Source organism: Primulina eburnea, chromosome 13 (assembly GCF_022965805.1).
Source record: "Primulina eburnea isolate SZY01 chromosome 13, ASM2296580v1, whole genome shotgun sequence".
Lineage (NCBI taxonomy): Eukaryota > Viridiplantae > Streptophyta > Magnoliopsida > Lamiales > Gesneriaceae > Primulina > Primulina eburnea.
In genome coordinates, this window is record NC_133113.1 from 28,914,244 (window position 1) to 28,932,445 (window position 18,202).

An 18,202-nucleotide genomic window follows, 5' to 3' on the forward strand; every position below is an offset into this window, starting at 1 on the left:
TAATTATTTCATATTAACAAAATAATTATTTGATTTACGTATAATTATTTAATACAAATTATATTTTAATAAAATCAAAATATCATTGAAAAAAACTCGTTCATTTGATATTAAATTAACAATACAACAAAAATACAATATTAAATATTCGAATTACTATACTGTTTCATAAATTTATGATTTGTTAGTTGTCGTAGTTTGTTTATTGTTCGTAATTTTTGTTGTTTTTTGTTCGTAATTTGTACCATTTTAACGCATTATTAATTTAATCTATTTTTTTATTTTTTATTTTTACACTTAATTAATTTCTAATCAGAATATTAAAAATTTTATAATTAAAATTTCAAAAAAAAATTAATTAATTAAATATTAAACAATTATATTAAATTAATCAAATTAAAAACTAAAAAAAACAAAAAAAAAATAAAAAGAAAATTGTGGCGCAGCAAAATTGCTGCGCCACATGTGGAGCATTTTCTAGTGCTGCTCCAATCCAGCGCCAGTTTTGGTGCTGGATTGGAGCCAAAAATCATGGCACCACAATGATGCCACACCATTGTGGTGCCATGATTGGAGATGGTCTAAGGACAAAAACTTGTGTGAGACGATCTCACGGGTCGTATTTGTTAGACAGATCTCTTATTTGGGTCATCCATGAAAAAATATTAATTTTTATGCAGAGTATTACTTTTTATTGTGAGTATGAGTAGGGTTGACCCATCTCACAGATTAAGATCCGTGAGACGATCTCACATGAGACTGACTCATATATAAGATGATCTGTCAATCATTTTTGTTCCGTTCAAAATATTTTTAGATCGGCATATGGGATAAAATTCCTTAGTACCAATCACTTGCAGATATTTTTATAAAATGTTTAAAAAATATTCTTAAACATGGAAACATGGAAATGGTTTCATAGTTTTATTATATTTTTTTTATAGAATATTCATGACTATTAATAATATACTTAGTTGAGAAATAATTATTATTTAATAATGCCAGAATCAAAACACTATCCCCCAAGAACAGTCTAATAAAAGTTAAAACAACACACCAATAATAATAATAATAATAAAAAAATAAATAAATAAATAATCTGTTTCAACGGGTAATTATTTTCATATTTGACCAAATCAAAATATAAACCTTCGAGTTGAATATTTATTTAACTCACGATGTTCGATAAAGCAAGTGAAAGATTGAAAAACATCACTGCCATCAAAGGTTTATGAAAGAATTCGGGCAATTAATCAATAAATTATGATAGCTTGAAAATATGAAATTGACCCAATAAAATCATAATCAAACCTTATATAAAACATCATGATCAAACCTTTTTAATAATTAATGACATATTTTTCCTTACACCTATTAATAACCTGTGAGATTTATGTAGCCACTCGGATTATCTTAAAATTGACACTTAAATAATGTCATATCATACAGGATTAAATTAAATAATGATGAATCAATCCACATGCTGCACACCTACCGTGCATATTTATGTGATCACCGATGAGGTGTCACTCACCCATTGAATGTGATGAAATATAGAAAAATTGTGCATCCAATGGTTGAATGACACATCATCGGTGCTCACATAAGTATGCAACATATCATAACTCACGATTTAGAGATGGTGAATAAAATATTTTTAAAAAATTCTATTAAACTAAAGCTTTTATTAATAGTTGTTTGCCCTTAATGTTTGTTTCTCAACAAGCTACACACAATTAGTCAGAAGAAAATGGTTTTTCAAAGTATGAAAGGGGTCGAATGAATTAGTGAGCTATTGTATATTCACTTAGATGATTTTAAAAAAATTAAAATAGATTAATGAACCAAAGTAGACAAATAAAATTATTCATAAGTTAACATGAGATATATAGAAGTTCGAAAACACAATCCTTCTACATATCTCATTCTTCCATTCAAAAAGGAATTCATTGGAAAAATTTGATTTTACAACAACTTGTAACAACCTAATTCAATTAAAACTTATCCAGTCCACTTAAGGAAGAAATTTACTGGAAAACTTTGATTTTAAAACAACTTGCAACAACCTACTTCAATTAAGACTTATCCGGTGCCTAAACTGAAACTTCTAGTACACTTCTCAACAACAAATACAAGTGAGCTTCTTTTAGAACCCTAAGTCCAAACAACATAAAACAATTATCCGACAAATAGCTTGAACATCTTGAGTTGATATAGAAGCACGAAGTAATCATTGTATAAGATGATAAACTTGATGATAGAAATATTAAGAATATTTGAGATCTTGATAGAAGCATATTATAAAAGCTTTCGTAATATCTTCAGTCTTGAATAATGTTTTAAATAGTTGAGTTCTTTCCAATGTTAACTTTTGTTTCAAAGTTCAACTTGTACTGATAATCGACATAAAAACAATAATGTTTGCTATCAACGAACCTTAAGAATGTTCAATATAATAATTTCTCTATTTTTTATGATAACAAAACTAAGCTGATAAAACTCAAAGAATTATGAAAATACAACTCAACAAAATTTATAAAAAAATAATGTATTTCATTAAGAAAATAAAATTACATAATAACAAAGATTAACATAAAATAAAATCATAGTACACTTGTTTCCCTGTCTAAATCTCTTATGTTGAGTATGCGAGGGATAGGGACTGAGGGCTGATAAGATCCACTTCCACTGCTTTGCCTCCACCAACTACCTCTATTTTTATAGTGTTCATGGACTTTCTTCCTTTTGCCTTCTTCCCACCTCTTCTGTTGCTCTTCTTCTATGATCTTCATCTATTTTTCTTTGATCTTCTCTTCTCTTTTTTTTTTTTGCATCAACACACTGCATATAATCCATATGTTAGGATCGGTGGAGGTATTTAGAGGGGGCGAGTAAACACCTTGGACAATTTTCTTCTTATAAATCTTCAGATATCACAACCGTTTTTTGCAGTCAAGATCAAATCACGAACTACCGATATCAGCCGACAACTTATCAAATAAAGTGTGAAAATTGTCCACCAGGCTCAGCGAACCAAAAGCTTTGTCAAAATCAACGGACCAAAAATCAGTAGATGAATAGAATGCTAACAACTAAAATACTTCGATAATTACAAAAATTGCAACTACCCACTTTAGTAGGACTTATCATCTGCCTTATTAATATTCTCAGTACACAACTTAAACACAATTGAATAAAATTTGTACAAAAATATTATTTCTGTCAGCTACAAACACTCACACCTAGAGAAATTGAAACGTTTAGATTTAAATAGATAAAATCGGCCGTGTTGGTAACCATACCAAAAATAATACTAAAATCCAAGTGGCATTTGTATTTTTCCAAAAATAGAATATGACAATAAATAACTGGAGTACTGATATAAAACAATCATAATAAATTTGTATTTATGCTCAAAACATTCTCTCAGTTGTATGATTTGCTGATGGTCTAGTTTTTCTAAATATGAAAAAGTTCAAAGTTCAGCAGCGAAGGCTTCTTAAATCGAAATTGGTAGACCTATAGAACTGAGAAGTTGTCTTCTGAAATAAGCGTGGAAGGTCTTCTGAACTATGCTTCTGCTAAATTTACTTTTAGTTAAATTCTTGATGACTCTCATGCTAGGTATCAACTAGTTTGTTATGATTGATGATAACAATATAATGAGATTTAGTCTAGCTTGCCTTGAACTGAAGAAGATATAGTGGGAGGGTGAGAAATTCATGTTAAAGGGTCTACTAGTGAAATATTGCTGAGTAAAATAAGTGGTGATATAACCGTTGTTCAAATCTCGGAACATCTATAAACAATTGTTCTGTGTACTTACCAATAGTAGTCTAAATGTTATTTAGCATTGTCTTTATGTTGTTCAAGTAATTCAGCGAGTCTATTTACGTGCAGTACCCAATTACTGGTTTAATGATGCTCAACCGATAAGAATTACAAATCACCGTTGCTAACCCACCAGATTAATTTGCGAATTTGTTGAGATCGTTTATTCATCTATGTAAGTCAATCTCCGATCTGATATTGTCTTATAATGTGAGATGAAGTATATATATTTTTATAATAATTTAAAATTTTAATATTATATGACTTAGATTAAAGTGAATAATATATAATAAGCTTTTATGTTATTTTTATTAATGAAAAATATTAATTTTCTAAGTTGTTATGACAATTTTGTTAACTTTAATTGGTCTAACAACGCCACAAGGATTTTACACTTGATAGATATACGCGTGAGTTTGTGCACATTTGGTTATGTATGGGTAATTATTTTAAAGATTTAGAGCCCGTTTGGTATAAGAAGCTACAATTAAAAAAATGTTTTTTTTTTTAAAAAAAAGTGCTTTTTTAATTTTTAACTTGTTTGGGTGGGCTTTTAGTGCTTAAAAAAGCACTTATTTAAGTTGAAATTAGAGCTTTTTTAAAAGTCCTATTTTAGAGCTTTTTTCACTAGCTTTTTTCATAACCTGAAAAAAACATCCACACTAGTAGCCTCCTCTCAATATTTTCTCCATTCTTCTACAAGATACAATTTTTTTTTCCGTCGAGGTTTTTGTTCGTTCATGTTTTTTTGCTTTTTTTTTCGCTGCAGAATCTATACTCACAGAACTGCACTAGCTGTTTAAGAATGTCATAAAAACCAAATCCAGATAACAGTGACATCCTGTTTATACTTTACACAATGCATATTCACATAAATTTCATGGGTGTTTATGGCGCAAAAGTAAAATGGATTCCTGTTTTCATTAAAATTCATTGCACAATATTTTTCTGTATCCATCGGATGTCCTAGAAAGGATTAAAACTCGAAAATTTTTTGTTGAACTTCTATGTCTATGGTGTGAATTAATTGCTTTGTTGGCTAACAAAGCACTAGTTGCAATCAGCATTGTTTGACCTCATGGAGATTGTGAAAACTGGATTATCTAAACTACTGGAGAGGTCGTTTCTTGAGATGCGAAATTTGATGTAGGCAAGATTAATAAAGAAGGCAATTATACACTGTCCAAGTTTGTTTCTCTTGATGATTCTCATCAGTTTGTTGGAATAAATTTCAGAAGAACTATGATCCAAACATATTTATTAATTTAAAAAGTGCTTTTTATCTATTCATTCAAACACAATATTAACACAACTTTTACTTAAAAAAGCACTTTTAAAAGCCAACTTAAAAAATCACTTTTTTAATCAAAAAACTTTTGATACCAAACGGGCTCTTAGTTACATATATGAATACTTAGGCTGAAAATTGTGATTATTTTTATATAATTTTTAATTATTATTTAGATAATGAGTGAATTTTTAAACCCGATTTTATTGGGTTAAATGATTGATTCGTGTAGCATTAGGAGCACAGTTTTACTAATTTTCATCCTTTCCAACCAATCGTGCAAAATTTTAAAACTCATTCATTCGAAACCCGGCCCGATTTACTCGGGTTCTTTGATCCGGCTGCATCTGGACCTGGGTTGATTAACAGACCAATTTTTTCGGTTCACATGACCCAATCTAGGCCAGTTTGATAAATTTTGCTATATTGTCCACCAACCATATTCATCATCATGTGACCTCTATGTTCTAAAATTTTAAGACATGAAATTAATTTTTCAACCTATTTATCTCAAATTATTTTAATTTGTATCCGTTTCTTGAACAATTCAAAAATGGTGTCTGACCATTATAAATTTACTAAATAGTTTTGATTATTATTATTTCTATCGTTAATCGAAACCTAAAATATATGCCAATGTCAAAAAACAAAATAAACTACCAAAAACTTTCACCTTTTTCCGATTTATTTTTTCTAGTCTTAAACAATCAAAATTTCACACACCATGTACTCAAAAAGATTAATCCAATGGCTCGATGTCGTATGTGATGAGCATATTTAGGCATCGTTTGGTTCGTGTGATAGGATAATTAAATGATATATAATAAGAGTGATTATAAAATAAAAATTAAGGATAAATAACACATTATGATAAATTATATGGTGTTTGACACAATTTTAACTTGTTTGATTATTTTTGTTAATTATATTATGATTACTGAAATGTTCTCATCATATATTAATTAGTAATACATTTTAAATGATTGAATAAATAAATAAAATTTTTAGTATTAATTTATTTAAAAAATTATAAATAAAATTAAAATATTTTATTAATTATTAAATTTTCATTAATTTCAATTTCCGAAAACAACTAAAAAAGTCGATTAATATTATAAAAAATAATTAAAATTTGATAATAACATAAATATGCATTTATTATGATAATTAAAATAGTAATACAATTTTGAATATTAAATAATAGTTAATAATAATTATAATACTATGGTTAAACCATTGAAGTTATCTGGAATACCAAAAGACGGAATACCAATGTACATAATACAAATAATCAATGAACTCAAAATAAGCCATAAAAATTATGGGAATACCAAATGACAAAATACCAATTATCAATGAACAATATCATAAATTTTAAAATATCAAGGGTACAAAATAAATACACAATTGATATTCTTATTCATGATTTTATATAGAAAATTTAGATTAGATTAGATATATCACATAAGTTTGCTGATTTGTTCCCTAAATTTTGCAGACTGACTGGGAATACTGCCTTGTGTCAAGCGGGCAACGTTTGCCCTCCTTCGGGCTCAAATAGTCGGGGACAGGAGATACGACAGTATACCAATTACTCTTGGCAAAAACTTGTGTGAGATAGTCTCATTGGTCGTATTTTGTGAGACGGATCTCTTATTTGTGTCGTCCATGAAAAAATATTTCTTTGTATGCTGAGAGTATTACTTTTTATTGTGAATATTTGTAAGATTAACATGTATAAAGATTCGTAAGATCATCTCACAAGAGACCTATTAGGCTACATTTTTATTAGAAGTCTTTTTTCTTCAATGTGTAATAGGATGCAATTTTGTTTAGTTGAGGAAAGATCCTTAACATTGCTTGTAATTTATGAAAAGTTACAGGTGAAATTCAATATCTTTTTCATTATAAACTCTGCAAAAGGTGTATGATATACTTACTGGTATGACATTCTTTTGTTGTCGCGTATGCTTGAAGTTTTCTGGAGAGGAAATCATTTGTATGATAGGCTCCTTGAAAGGTGGAAAAATACATTTGATCACGTTTGGCATTTTGTTGGCTTGCTCAATATGGCCAACTAAAGGCAGTTGTCTAGATTAAATAATATGATTTATATATTACAAGAAGGAAAATAACCAAGAAAGATTCTATATTTACTTGTTTTGTGTCAATTGATCAAGAAACTGAACATGTAGCGCAGGTTGGCAAAACTTGAAAAAACTGCGCACTTCAAGTTTTCTTGGATTTACCCGTCCCAAACCCAAAAAAAAGAGAGAATTTGTCTGGAGCGTGGTTTGTGGGGCTATGGAACATGTACAATGGTTTCATTTGGCTCGATTGAGGGTAACTTTCTCCAGGATCCCGGAATTCGGGAGAGAACGAACAACTAAACTTCAGTTTTTTAGAGAAGTCTGACGTAAGTTTATTAAAGTTATTCGAGGGGATGATCAGCCTGGCAGGATTCACCTTTGGTTGTTTCATCTTTCATATTGCGTACATTTTCTTGAAGTCGGCGTTCAAAACCTCTGCATCTGATAGTACTGAGACTGACCATGATCTTGATCTACTTGCCAATGAATTCTTGCTGATGTTACTATTGTTCTTGGACTCGATTCGATGCTTAATTACCCAATAACACATTGTACCAATTGTTGTCGATAATATTGTGGTTCCTATGATTGTCACACAAATCGCCATCCACATCTCTTGCTTGCCTACGACAACGAAAGCCAGGGCTAAATAGGCCACCGAGACGAGAACACAAGCCAGCCACATCAGCTTGTTTATTATAGCCATCAACTGTTTCTTTGCCTTCCTTTCTATAACAACAACTGAGGTTTGCACGACCACGACTGCCAAGGAAATGAACAGGGCGATTGAGTCAAAGACAAAGAATATTAGAAACGGGATCTTTGGTGCTATTCTTGCTTCTCCCAAAGACATCCCAGGTGGTATATTCTGAGGGTCGTCCACATACTGTCCAGGAACTGTGAAAATAGCTGCAAACGCTACAGTGGCGATTAGAACAGCCACGACTGTCGAGGAATTGATTGCGTTGTTGAGCCCCTCAGCGTGCATTTTGTTAAGACGCTTGGCAATGCCATGGACACGCTCTCTTGTTTGGCGTGTATGTTCTAATTGGTGGTGAACCTCGTGTTTTATGTCGCTCACAGTTTGTTTTAGCTCCCGAGCTGGATTGCTTAAATGAGGTTTGATTTCTCTGGCACTTGGAACTCCATGTTCTTGCAAAATGGCTGTAATATCAGAATGCACCATTTTTTCGGCAGTGTCCAAGGCTGTTTCATTAGACCGGTTTACGACTGTTGTATCCAATACATTTTGGCCTAGCAGCATCTTTACAATCTGCAAAAAACGGACTTCATGTGTCTAACAGTCCCTATAAGAATCTAAATTCATTTATGAATATCAAGAATGAAAATAACTTCACCTGAGACCTGCCTTTTCGGGTTGCAATATGCAGTGCAGTGTTGCCCTTAGTATCCACAATGTTAATCGTCGAAGGATCCATTCTGATTAATTCTTCAACCGCCTCAAGGTTTTGGCCTTTAACAGCCATGTGAAGAGCTGTTTGCCCCTTTTTATCCGAACGAAACCCAATCTGCGGGTCATTATTCAAAAGGGCTTTCAAAACTTTTAAATGTCCATTTCTTGCTGCAGAATGGAGGGCTGTTTTTCCATTACTCTTTGCAATGGTGGCCAGGCTGCTCTCTGCCTCCAGAAGATAGTTCACGACCTCTATATGTCCTTGAGTGGCTGCTGTATGAAGAGCTGTGGTGTTTGATGCATCTACAGTCATTGTAAGCTCTGGATGGGCTTCCATTAGCACCTTCACGACTTCTGGAGAATAAAAAATAGATCTCCTTAAATTCAAGGACTGAGTGCAGAGGTGCAAACAGGTAGCCGTTTTGTGGAATCACTAACATAAACAATTTGAGCTGAACTTGAATCAAAATTAGCTAGTTTATTCATTAACTTGGGAACTGCTTACAAGCCTTAACGCACACATTATTATTTTATAAATTTATAACTTGAACTTAAGCAAGGTCTCAAGATCAAATCATAGCTTGATCTTTACTCCATGGAGCAAGTTTAAACATAACTATTCAAGTTCAACTTCGAACCGATCTCCAACCTCTTTCTGTACTGGTTAGCTATATAGTTATGCTTCGGTGAGCATGACAAAGAATAGTAAAATAAACAGCCAAGAAAACGAGTTTGTATAAAGAAAAATACCCAAATCCCCCTGTTTCGCCGCAATATGAAGCGCATCAAAACCATTCTTTGCTTTAATCCAGCAGTCGCCAAATCATAATGCTTGATCATTTCCCTCACCACCTCGAAATAGCCATATTCTGCAGCTATATATAAAGCTGTTTCCCCAGCCGAATTCTCTTTGGACAACAAGTCTGCCAATTCATCTTCTCCAGATTCATCGATTATTTCTATAATGGCAACAATATTCCCGGATCTAGCAGCAGAATGCAAAGCTGTATCGTCTCGTTTTCCTGTCAATTGTTTCACCATCTTCTTGCGGGGCGTCGTAGGCGGCTGTGCAGCCGATGATGCCTCCATTTTATAGAGTACTGTAGCCTGAGAATTGTCCTCTCAGACAAGAAACTGACGCTAATCAAGAACTTAAAAGCCTTTTCTTCCTCCCCTCAAATACCCAAATCAACACATGCATTCTACCACCTATTTCTTTCATCAACGTAGGGAACTTGAACAAAACATTGAAAATTATACATTCTTGTCGGTTGAAGTCAATTATATCACCTGCCCAGAACAATAAAACAGTTCAACAATTGGTCCCAAACATCAAGGTTCTTAAACTAACACAACACATTTGTTTTTTGTCCCCTTGAGATATTTATAATAATCATCTCAACAGGACCCATCAAGAACATGTTCCATTCATTTTGCTGAATCCAAATTTCTCTTCAATGCATCAACGTGGATGCCATCTTATTTTACCAACGAAAATACAATTATTGGAAGGGGAATCAGTAAAAGAAAAAAAACTTACGTTGGTTCGCCAAGAAAGAGGAACATTTTGTCCTCCCTCTTTTAAAAACCAAAAGTCTTTTTTATGTCAATCAAGAGGATCAAGAAAAATAGTAATATTTAGTTGGCATTAAAAGAGAGGAAAATAGGGATTTAAGAACTTCGTTAACATATGGAAGGAAAAAAAATAGTAGTGGTTCAGAGAATGGAGCCACTAAAGCCACATGGATGCCACAAAACATATCAATGGCTTATGTTGCGTACACATATACATTGTGAGTCATGTTTAGATACATCTTCTAGTAAATAAAAACATAAAAATTAGTGTCATACGATTTTATTGGTCAATTTTATCAGACAAATATTTTATTTAAGTCCATATGAAAATATTATTTTTTATTTCAACAGAATTACTTTTTGCCATAAATATAAGCAGAGTTGACACATCTTACGGATAAAAATCCGTAAAAAAAGTGATAATGAACTTTAGAATATAATGAACGGAATATTGAATTTTTTCCATATATTAAGATATAGTTATGAAATATATTTTAATAAGATAATGATGAATAATATTAAATATTGAACAAAACAAAAATATTAATCGGTCAGTGTTAATCGTCAACATCAAGCGGTGTGTTAATATATTAATGAAATTAGTAATTCAATTATTCTGCAGATAAAAATAAATAGGAAGAAATAATTCTAACTAGTCTTAATTAATTATTATATGCGTTATTCTAATTTTTAATCAACAACAAAAAATAAAATAATAGGAGATCAATAATGCCCGCATTGGCTATCAACGGTGAGGTGACGACCGGCAGACTCATCGTACGACGACGTATTGCTACTATCTGGACTCTGGAGTAGCTGAAAAGAGATTCGACAAGCAATTATCCAAATCTTCAGGGACAAATCTGATAATTGACTCCATTTCGTAGCCCCCTCTATGTTTGTAGTACATCACGTGATAAGCGGGGACAATCTTTCTCGTTAGTGAGATCCGGACGTCTTCTCGGATTTCCGGGTCGGGTACGACCCACGATTTCTGCTTCATACATTCCTCTTCGAAGCCCAGATTGAATCTTCTGAAGCATTCGACGGCTTCCTCTGGAGGAATCTCAGCCGTAGGATCTTCGGGCAAAGCCGATGTTACTTTACTCCACGCCATTTTCTCGTAGTTAGCTACGTACTGTTTCACTTTCGACCCGTTGTTCGAGATCCATTCGTGTCCCATCAAGACCCCCAGATTGGAGTTCCGGACCTTCGAAACGACGTAGTTTAAGTTGTTCGCAAGGAACAACTACGATAATGCGACTTCATTGTACAGTGCCGCCTTTGTGTCGAGCTTGCAGAGGAGGACGAGTATGAGCCACGCGAGGCGTTGGGTAATTGCCGCCGATGATGGGTTCTCGGATGCGGTGGTGATGGAGAAATAAGATTCCGGCAACTGAGTCGGGATGTTCACAGGCCAGTCCGCCACTATGTCAGCGACTGCGCCGCTGTAATCGCCGATGAATACGAGGAAATTCATCACGTACCGGGTAAGCGGATGTACGCCACCTCCTGAAGCTGATTTCGAGGAGTCCTTTTGGATCGCCGTCTCGAATTGGTTCAACATTATTCTCACAGCTTCGCCGAGTTTCACCTGCGCGGCCACCGCCTGAGACCGCACCGGAGACAGAGAGCCGTAGGAGAAAATTGATTCGGTCTCCGGCCACAGCTTGGAGACAGCCTCGTAAAGATCCAGAGCCCGGAATATTTTCTCCGGTGACAGATTTTTCTTGCTTTTCGCTACAAATTCAGGAAAACTAAATAAATTTACAGCCGCGTCTTTAGAAATCTCGGTGAAGCATGACTCCGCGATACTTTCGGAGGAAGAGAAAACGTAATCACAGAGGATTCTTTCACCGTAAAAGAGAGTTTTTACGGCGATAGTAACTGCGTGCAACCAGTTCTTGATCTTCGAGTCAACTATTTTCCAATCCATTTTCTGTATTTGAGAATCGTTTAGATTTTGAACCCCTAAATGGTACAAAGTCTCATCAATGATCGATTTTCTGCTAATTTTGTATACGCGGACGCATTCTTTTCCATAACCAGAACCAATCATTGTATCTGCGATGTTCTTCAAATCCGCCATAGCAATCCCAGAAGTCGAGATGAAATTCCCGGGAACTCTATCATCTTTGGTAAATCCCGAAGTGCTGGAGCTGGACGTAGGTGAAACCAGCGGGGACGACGAACCCAGAATAGAATCCTTATCCAGAACTTTCCTATTCGCCGACAGAATCATATAAAATTCCTTCTCCAATCTTTTCACGGCGGCCAGCATTATGCTTTGAGCTCTAACGAGTTTCTCGGAGCTTGAACACTGCTTCAAATAATAATGCATCGTATTCTGCAAACTGTTCACGGCTTCAAGAAACATGGTCGCATCTTTCCTGTCGTCCCCCACAAATAGCGATAAGAAATAATCGTTGTCGCTGAAATCCAAATTCACTTTATTGATTATGGCTTCGGCATTGTTTATCTCCTCCTCCTCCTCCATTAGCGTCTCCGAGAAGCTTTGGCGGCTGCGAGACGGCGTTGAAGAAGAGGAGACACTAGAATACCGTAATGGAGATGGAGGCCTAGATGATTCAGAACCATTCATTTTTAACGTCCAGTTTCTTCCACTTGCATAAACATTAAAGAGAAAATTTGTGAAAATGACAGTGAAGAACAAGGACATTTGATTTTATTGATAAATAATATTTTGTTTGATTTAATAATAGATTAAATTCGAAATAAAAGGATAAGTTATAATCTTGTTAAATGATGTAATAATTATAAATTGTTGCATCTGTTTTTCTACGTAAATTAATGTCTTGTATTACATTAAAAAAATGACGTGACTTGTTTTTATCATGATTGAACCTATTTCCAAATAGTATTTTTATGGTGATTGAGTCCACACCCACCGATGAAGTCGAACCAGCCCGAATTATACATCCTCATTTGTTTTCATGCATTGGATTTGTGGTCCACTCCACTGTGGCAAATGATGGGTAGCCTTCGGCCTTCGCCACTCGATCGCATGCGATACCCACCAATCATGGATAGGGACGGACACAATTATTGAGCCATCTTTCTCGGATTTAATTTCCCATTTTTTTTAAACAAGGACTACTTAGTAGTTACCCTATTAAAAAATTGTTGTATTATTCTAAATTATATGTTGTTTCAAATAAAGTTGAAAAAATAAACAATGTGTGAAATATTGTAAACTTGTGATAATAACGGACTTTATTTTTAAAAAAAAAAAAAAAAACTAATGGTCGTGAGATGATTAAAGGGAGTACGATATAATTTATTTCCATTACTCAATCTAAACATAAAACTATTTTTTATATGTACATTCAAAACTTCTTCTTCCTCTCTTCAAATAAAACACTTCGAGTTTCTTTTTCAAATGTAGTTTATTCAAATAATAGCACTTCGAAAGCACACTCAATCGATGGATTGTTTCCAGACTAAATATTTTCTCTACGTCCAAAACACCAAACTGGTACAGTATCATCGATAAAAGGGATGCAAAACGACATAGGCTGTTAGCAAATTGCATACCAACTTGATTGTTGGTCGAATGGTTGATATGATTTAAAATGATATTTTATGTTTTAAACACATTATAAAACAATATTCTTAGAAGCTACAAATTAATTTCATTACATTAGGTTGGGAAAGAATCCCGACAGATAGATACATATATAGTTCATTTGGACAATATTCCCTTTCTTTTTTCAATTATATTGTAACTCATAGTTTGTATTTTTTGTTATCACACTTTCTATTGTTTTCACTTCCGACATGTGATATACTTTTATGTTATTTTGTTGTAGAAGGAAATTTTATGAACTTGGAGCAAATTTAAGTTTAAAATGTGATTTTTATCACATTTAAAGTTGTCGAGATAGAGCTAATGTGAAAGAAAGACAAAAACAAAAAGAAGTCTTGGAACAAGACGTGGTCACACCTTGTGACAGTTCCTCAGTTGTCTGTGGCAAATGAATCTGACAAGAATATCAAGGAGTGAAATTCGAAATTCGTGAAGATTATGCCAGATTTAGAGTCCTAATTATGGTGCTTAACTTATGAAAAATTTTTGGAGAAATAATTTGTTATTGAGAGAAATAAATAATAGATAGAGCTTTACTCTATATAAAAAAAATTCTTTAAAAAAAACTATATATAATATATATATATATATATATATATATATATATATATATATATATATATATACATATTATATATCTTTTTAACATTAGATTTTCTTTTAGTTGATGAAATTTTTCTTTGGACCCAATTATTCACAAGAAGAAGAGATAGATGCACTCGATATCATTCCACCATCCATCTACATGTGATAACAAGCAAAAGGAGGCGTGAGATTTTATCTCCAAATTTCTCAATAATTCTAGTATTCTTCGTTTCTTTATTTTTGTTATGGAGATTGTAAACTTAGCAATGTTTGGCTAATTTTTTATTCCTGATTCTATAAGTATATAAAACAAATATAATATCAGATCTATCGACAATTAGATATGATAGTGAACCAACCTGACATCGATACATGTTACTTCTACTGAAAATTCCTCCTTCATCCATGTTTAATTTATGTGATGAACTCATGAGAGTTGTTGAAGCATATGATGTTTTAATGCCAAACTTTTCAGCAATTCTTTTGTATATATTTTCACTTAAATTGTGAAGAATCCAGATTCAATTTGTTTAACTTACAAACCTAAGAAGAATGTTAATTATGTCATTATGCTTAGATTAAATTTATCATACATCAACTTGACAGATTTATAACACAATCGAGAGTTAGTAGATCAAAAAATGATATCATCCATATAAAGTTACACAAGTAACGTATGCTCATTTTTCAAAAAAATTAAAAAAAATCTTATCCAAAGAGTAAATTCATGATCAATTAGGAGCTGAGATAACGTATCATACATGCTTTGTTCAACTTGAAAACATGATTAAACATAGTCTTATCCAAAGAATTTATATTGATCAATATAGCTTTTTTTAAAAAAATATTTATTGGTACTCTATATTTGATCCAATAATAAAAATAATTATTCATGTGTTTGGTCACACATAACTAAATAACAAAGTTTATTTTATGGTCAACATCAAGCAATAAGATCTTCGTAGCATTCAAATTAACGTCCCATTATATTATAATATCGGCACCAATAATTTATACCCAAGCATTTTAATTTAAACTAAAGTTCTAAATTCTAAAAAAAAAAATTAAAGAAGTAAAAGGAACCTGAAAGAAGATCCATTTACATGATCAGAGCTAATATATTAACGAAAAGTTTCCGGTGGAATAAATAAAGTACAATAAAAAAGGTTAAAGCAAAAATATAAATAATAAATACGAAACAAAGTTGGAGATTAGCGAAAGTAGTTCCTCAGGATTATCCATTAATTAATGCCCCACTGCTTTAAACGCGTGATTGTTTTTATTATTAATAGATTTTTTTTTAAAAAATAAACAATTAGAATAAGCCCTCCTATAAAATAAAAGATCGTTTCAAGCACCTCGTATAATAAATATATTCTGTGGGAGGGTTAAATTTTGCCTTTGGAAACATTGGTCACAATTTAATAAATATACCCCAAAAAACAAAGTAGTTATAAATCGTGTGTATATATATAGTCATAGATCATCTGTAAAACTATATTTTTACTATTACACAGATGGAAAATATCATTGGAAATTTTTTAGCGACTCACATTTTGAAAATATCAAAACAATTACTCCGCCCCAAATATACTTTCCCACGTAGAAGATCTTGGATCTGCTGAGATTCTTGTCTTGGAAATCCAATCAATGTTAGAACTTCCAAATTTTCATTCCATCCAACTTGTACGAAAAAAGAACCTCGAAGTGGCTCACATTTTAGCTCGCAAAGCTTTGTCTTGTAATAGTTCAATTAGTTGTGTTCAGGGACGGATCCAGGAATAAAAGTTGGGGGGCTTGAACTCAATATGATAAGTTATATATTATTAAAAAAAATTTACATTATATCGTTCAACGAAGTTGTGCCTTATCAGATTTTAAAACATAAAATTCATCAATAATAGATTTTACATCAATATGTTTAGCTAAATCTCGTTCAATATAGAGTGTCAAACAATCGCCAAGAAAGTCATCCTCCATTTTATTGCGAAGAGCCGTCTTCACATGCTTCATTGCTGAAAAACCCGCTCAGTAGTGGCAGTAGACACAGGTAATGTCAAAACAAGATGAATCAATCTAGTCAACATAACATAAACACTTGACCGTCCACTCTCGGTCAATTGCTGACACAACTCAACAAGTGTAGAAACCTTTAAATTCTGCATCACATCAAGTTTATAATGTATCAATTCATGCTCTAAAGCAACAATTTCTTGAGCTGTGAAATCTCCAGGATAAAACTTCTTCGCAAGCTTGCAAATATCATCACTGTTAAATGAGTCAAATGAATTTTTAGGATCTAAAGTTGTACTAAGAGAAAGAAGTTCCACCGATAACTCATTGAACCGAGTATTTAACTCCATCAAAATGAAATCTATTGTTGCATTAAAAACATCAAAGTGGTAATTGTAAGGCCCGAGAAATTTATCATGTTAATCCAAAATGATTTGACGATGATTATTCTAATCGGACACGATTTGTGGATAATTGACATGATTGAGGTTATACGGACTTGAATGAAGAAGCCGGGCGTCGTCGCATTGTGAGCCAAGATTTTTGGCAGAATATGTGACGCCCGAGCGGTAGAAAAACACCGCCCGAGCGCCGGTATTTATCGAATAATCGTTGCGGGCAGAAGAGTTGGCGCCCGGGCGGTAGTTTTTGACCGCCCGAGCGCCAAGGGTACATTTCGATAGGCTTGGGCAGAAAGGGTCGCGCCCGAGCGGTAATTTATTACCGCTCGAGCGCCGACCAAGATGCAAGAAAATGAGACACGTCTCAAATGCATGCAACGTTTGTATAAATATATATATATATATATATATATATATATATATATATATATATACATACTAATCTTTAAACGAACCGAGCAGAAATCGAGAAAAGGGCTGAGGAAGAGTATAGAAAATCCTTACGCCTTTTGTGAGAAATTCGTCCGTCTGATCTTGAATCCGACTTCAGTACTGTGTTCCTAGCAACGCAGGCTTCATCTGGACGTAAGTTTTATTACGTTTAGACATGATTTAAATTTATGATATTGTAAGAATTGAATAGAAACCAGATATGGTGTTTCTGCTACCATAGACATTGTATAATTGAAGTCAGATTTAAGAATAGACGGATTATGCAATTGTTATGAATTCCAGAGTGAAATTGATGGAGATTTGATATCAGAATGATGTTGATATTGATTTTGAGTGTACAAATATTGAGATTATGAATTGTACTGATATTGATTATGAATTCTGGTAGTATATCTGTGATGTTGAGATTGACGGGGTATCAAGAGTGTATTGTTATGCCGTTAAAACATCAGTTGATTAGATTGATCAGATTCAGTAATGATTTCGATTGCAACGTGACATTGTTGATATGAATTAGATTGTACCTTGTTCAGATATGGATCAGATTATATACTGAGTTGAGTATTGATCAGAACAGGTTTTGAATTAAGATATATACTGATATCGTATTTATGTGATTGTCATTACCAGACTGGGTATGGACAGATCAGAATACAAGACTTCGTCTTCGTCAGAGCGGGAAGATAAAGGTATAAATTAATGTTGAGTTGGGATTGCACAACTCGAGTGAGGTTTGACTCGAGTTTCCCTAAATCACATACTTAGTTTATTACATTGATTCTTGTAATTGATGAGATTGATGATTGTAGTCTATTGATTTATAGCCACTGCATGTAACGACTGCTGATTCGCCTAGTCACCGGCTGATTCGTCGGGTTATTGACTGATTCGTCTTATTATAGGCTGATTCGCCTAGTCACCGGCTGATTCGTCAGGTGATTGACT

At 33.1% G+C, this 18,202-nt stretch overlaps 1 protein-coding gene and 1 pseudogene across 1 annotated transcript; both read right to left on the reverse strand.

Annotated features, from left to right (window-relative positions):
- Positions 1 to 7,189: 7,189 nt before the first annotated feature.
- LOC140810748 (ankyrin repeat-containing protein At5g02620) lies at positions 7,190 to 10,119 on the reverse strand. The gene is given in 4 exon segments (XM_073168634.1): positions 7,190 to 8,482; positions 8,568 to 8,977; positions 9,374 to 9,430; positions 9,433 to 10,119. Coding segments are annotated over 4 exon segments (1,626 nt in total). The 5' UTR covers positions 9,713 to 10,119; the 3' UTR covers positions 7,190 to 7,603.
- Positions 10,120 to 10,841: 722 nt separating this feature from the next.
- Positions 10,842 to 12,864, reverse strand: LOC140810732 (exocyst complex component EXO70H1-like; annotated as a pseudogene).
- Positions 12,865 to 18,202: the final 5,338 nt, after the last annotated feature.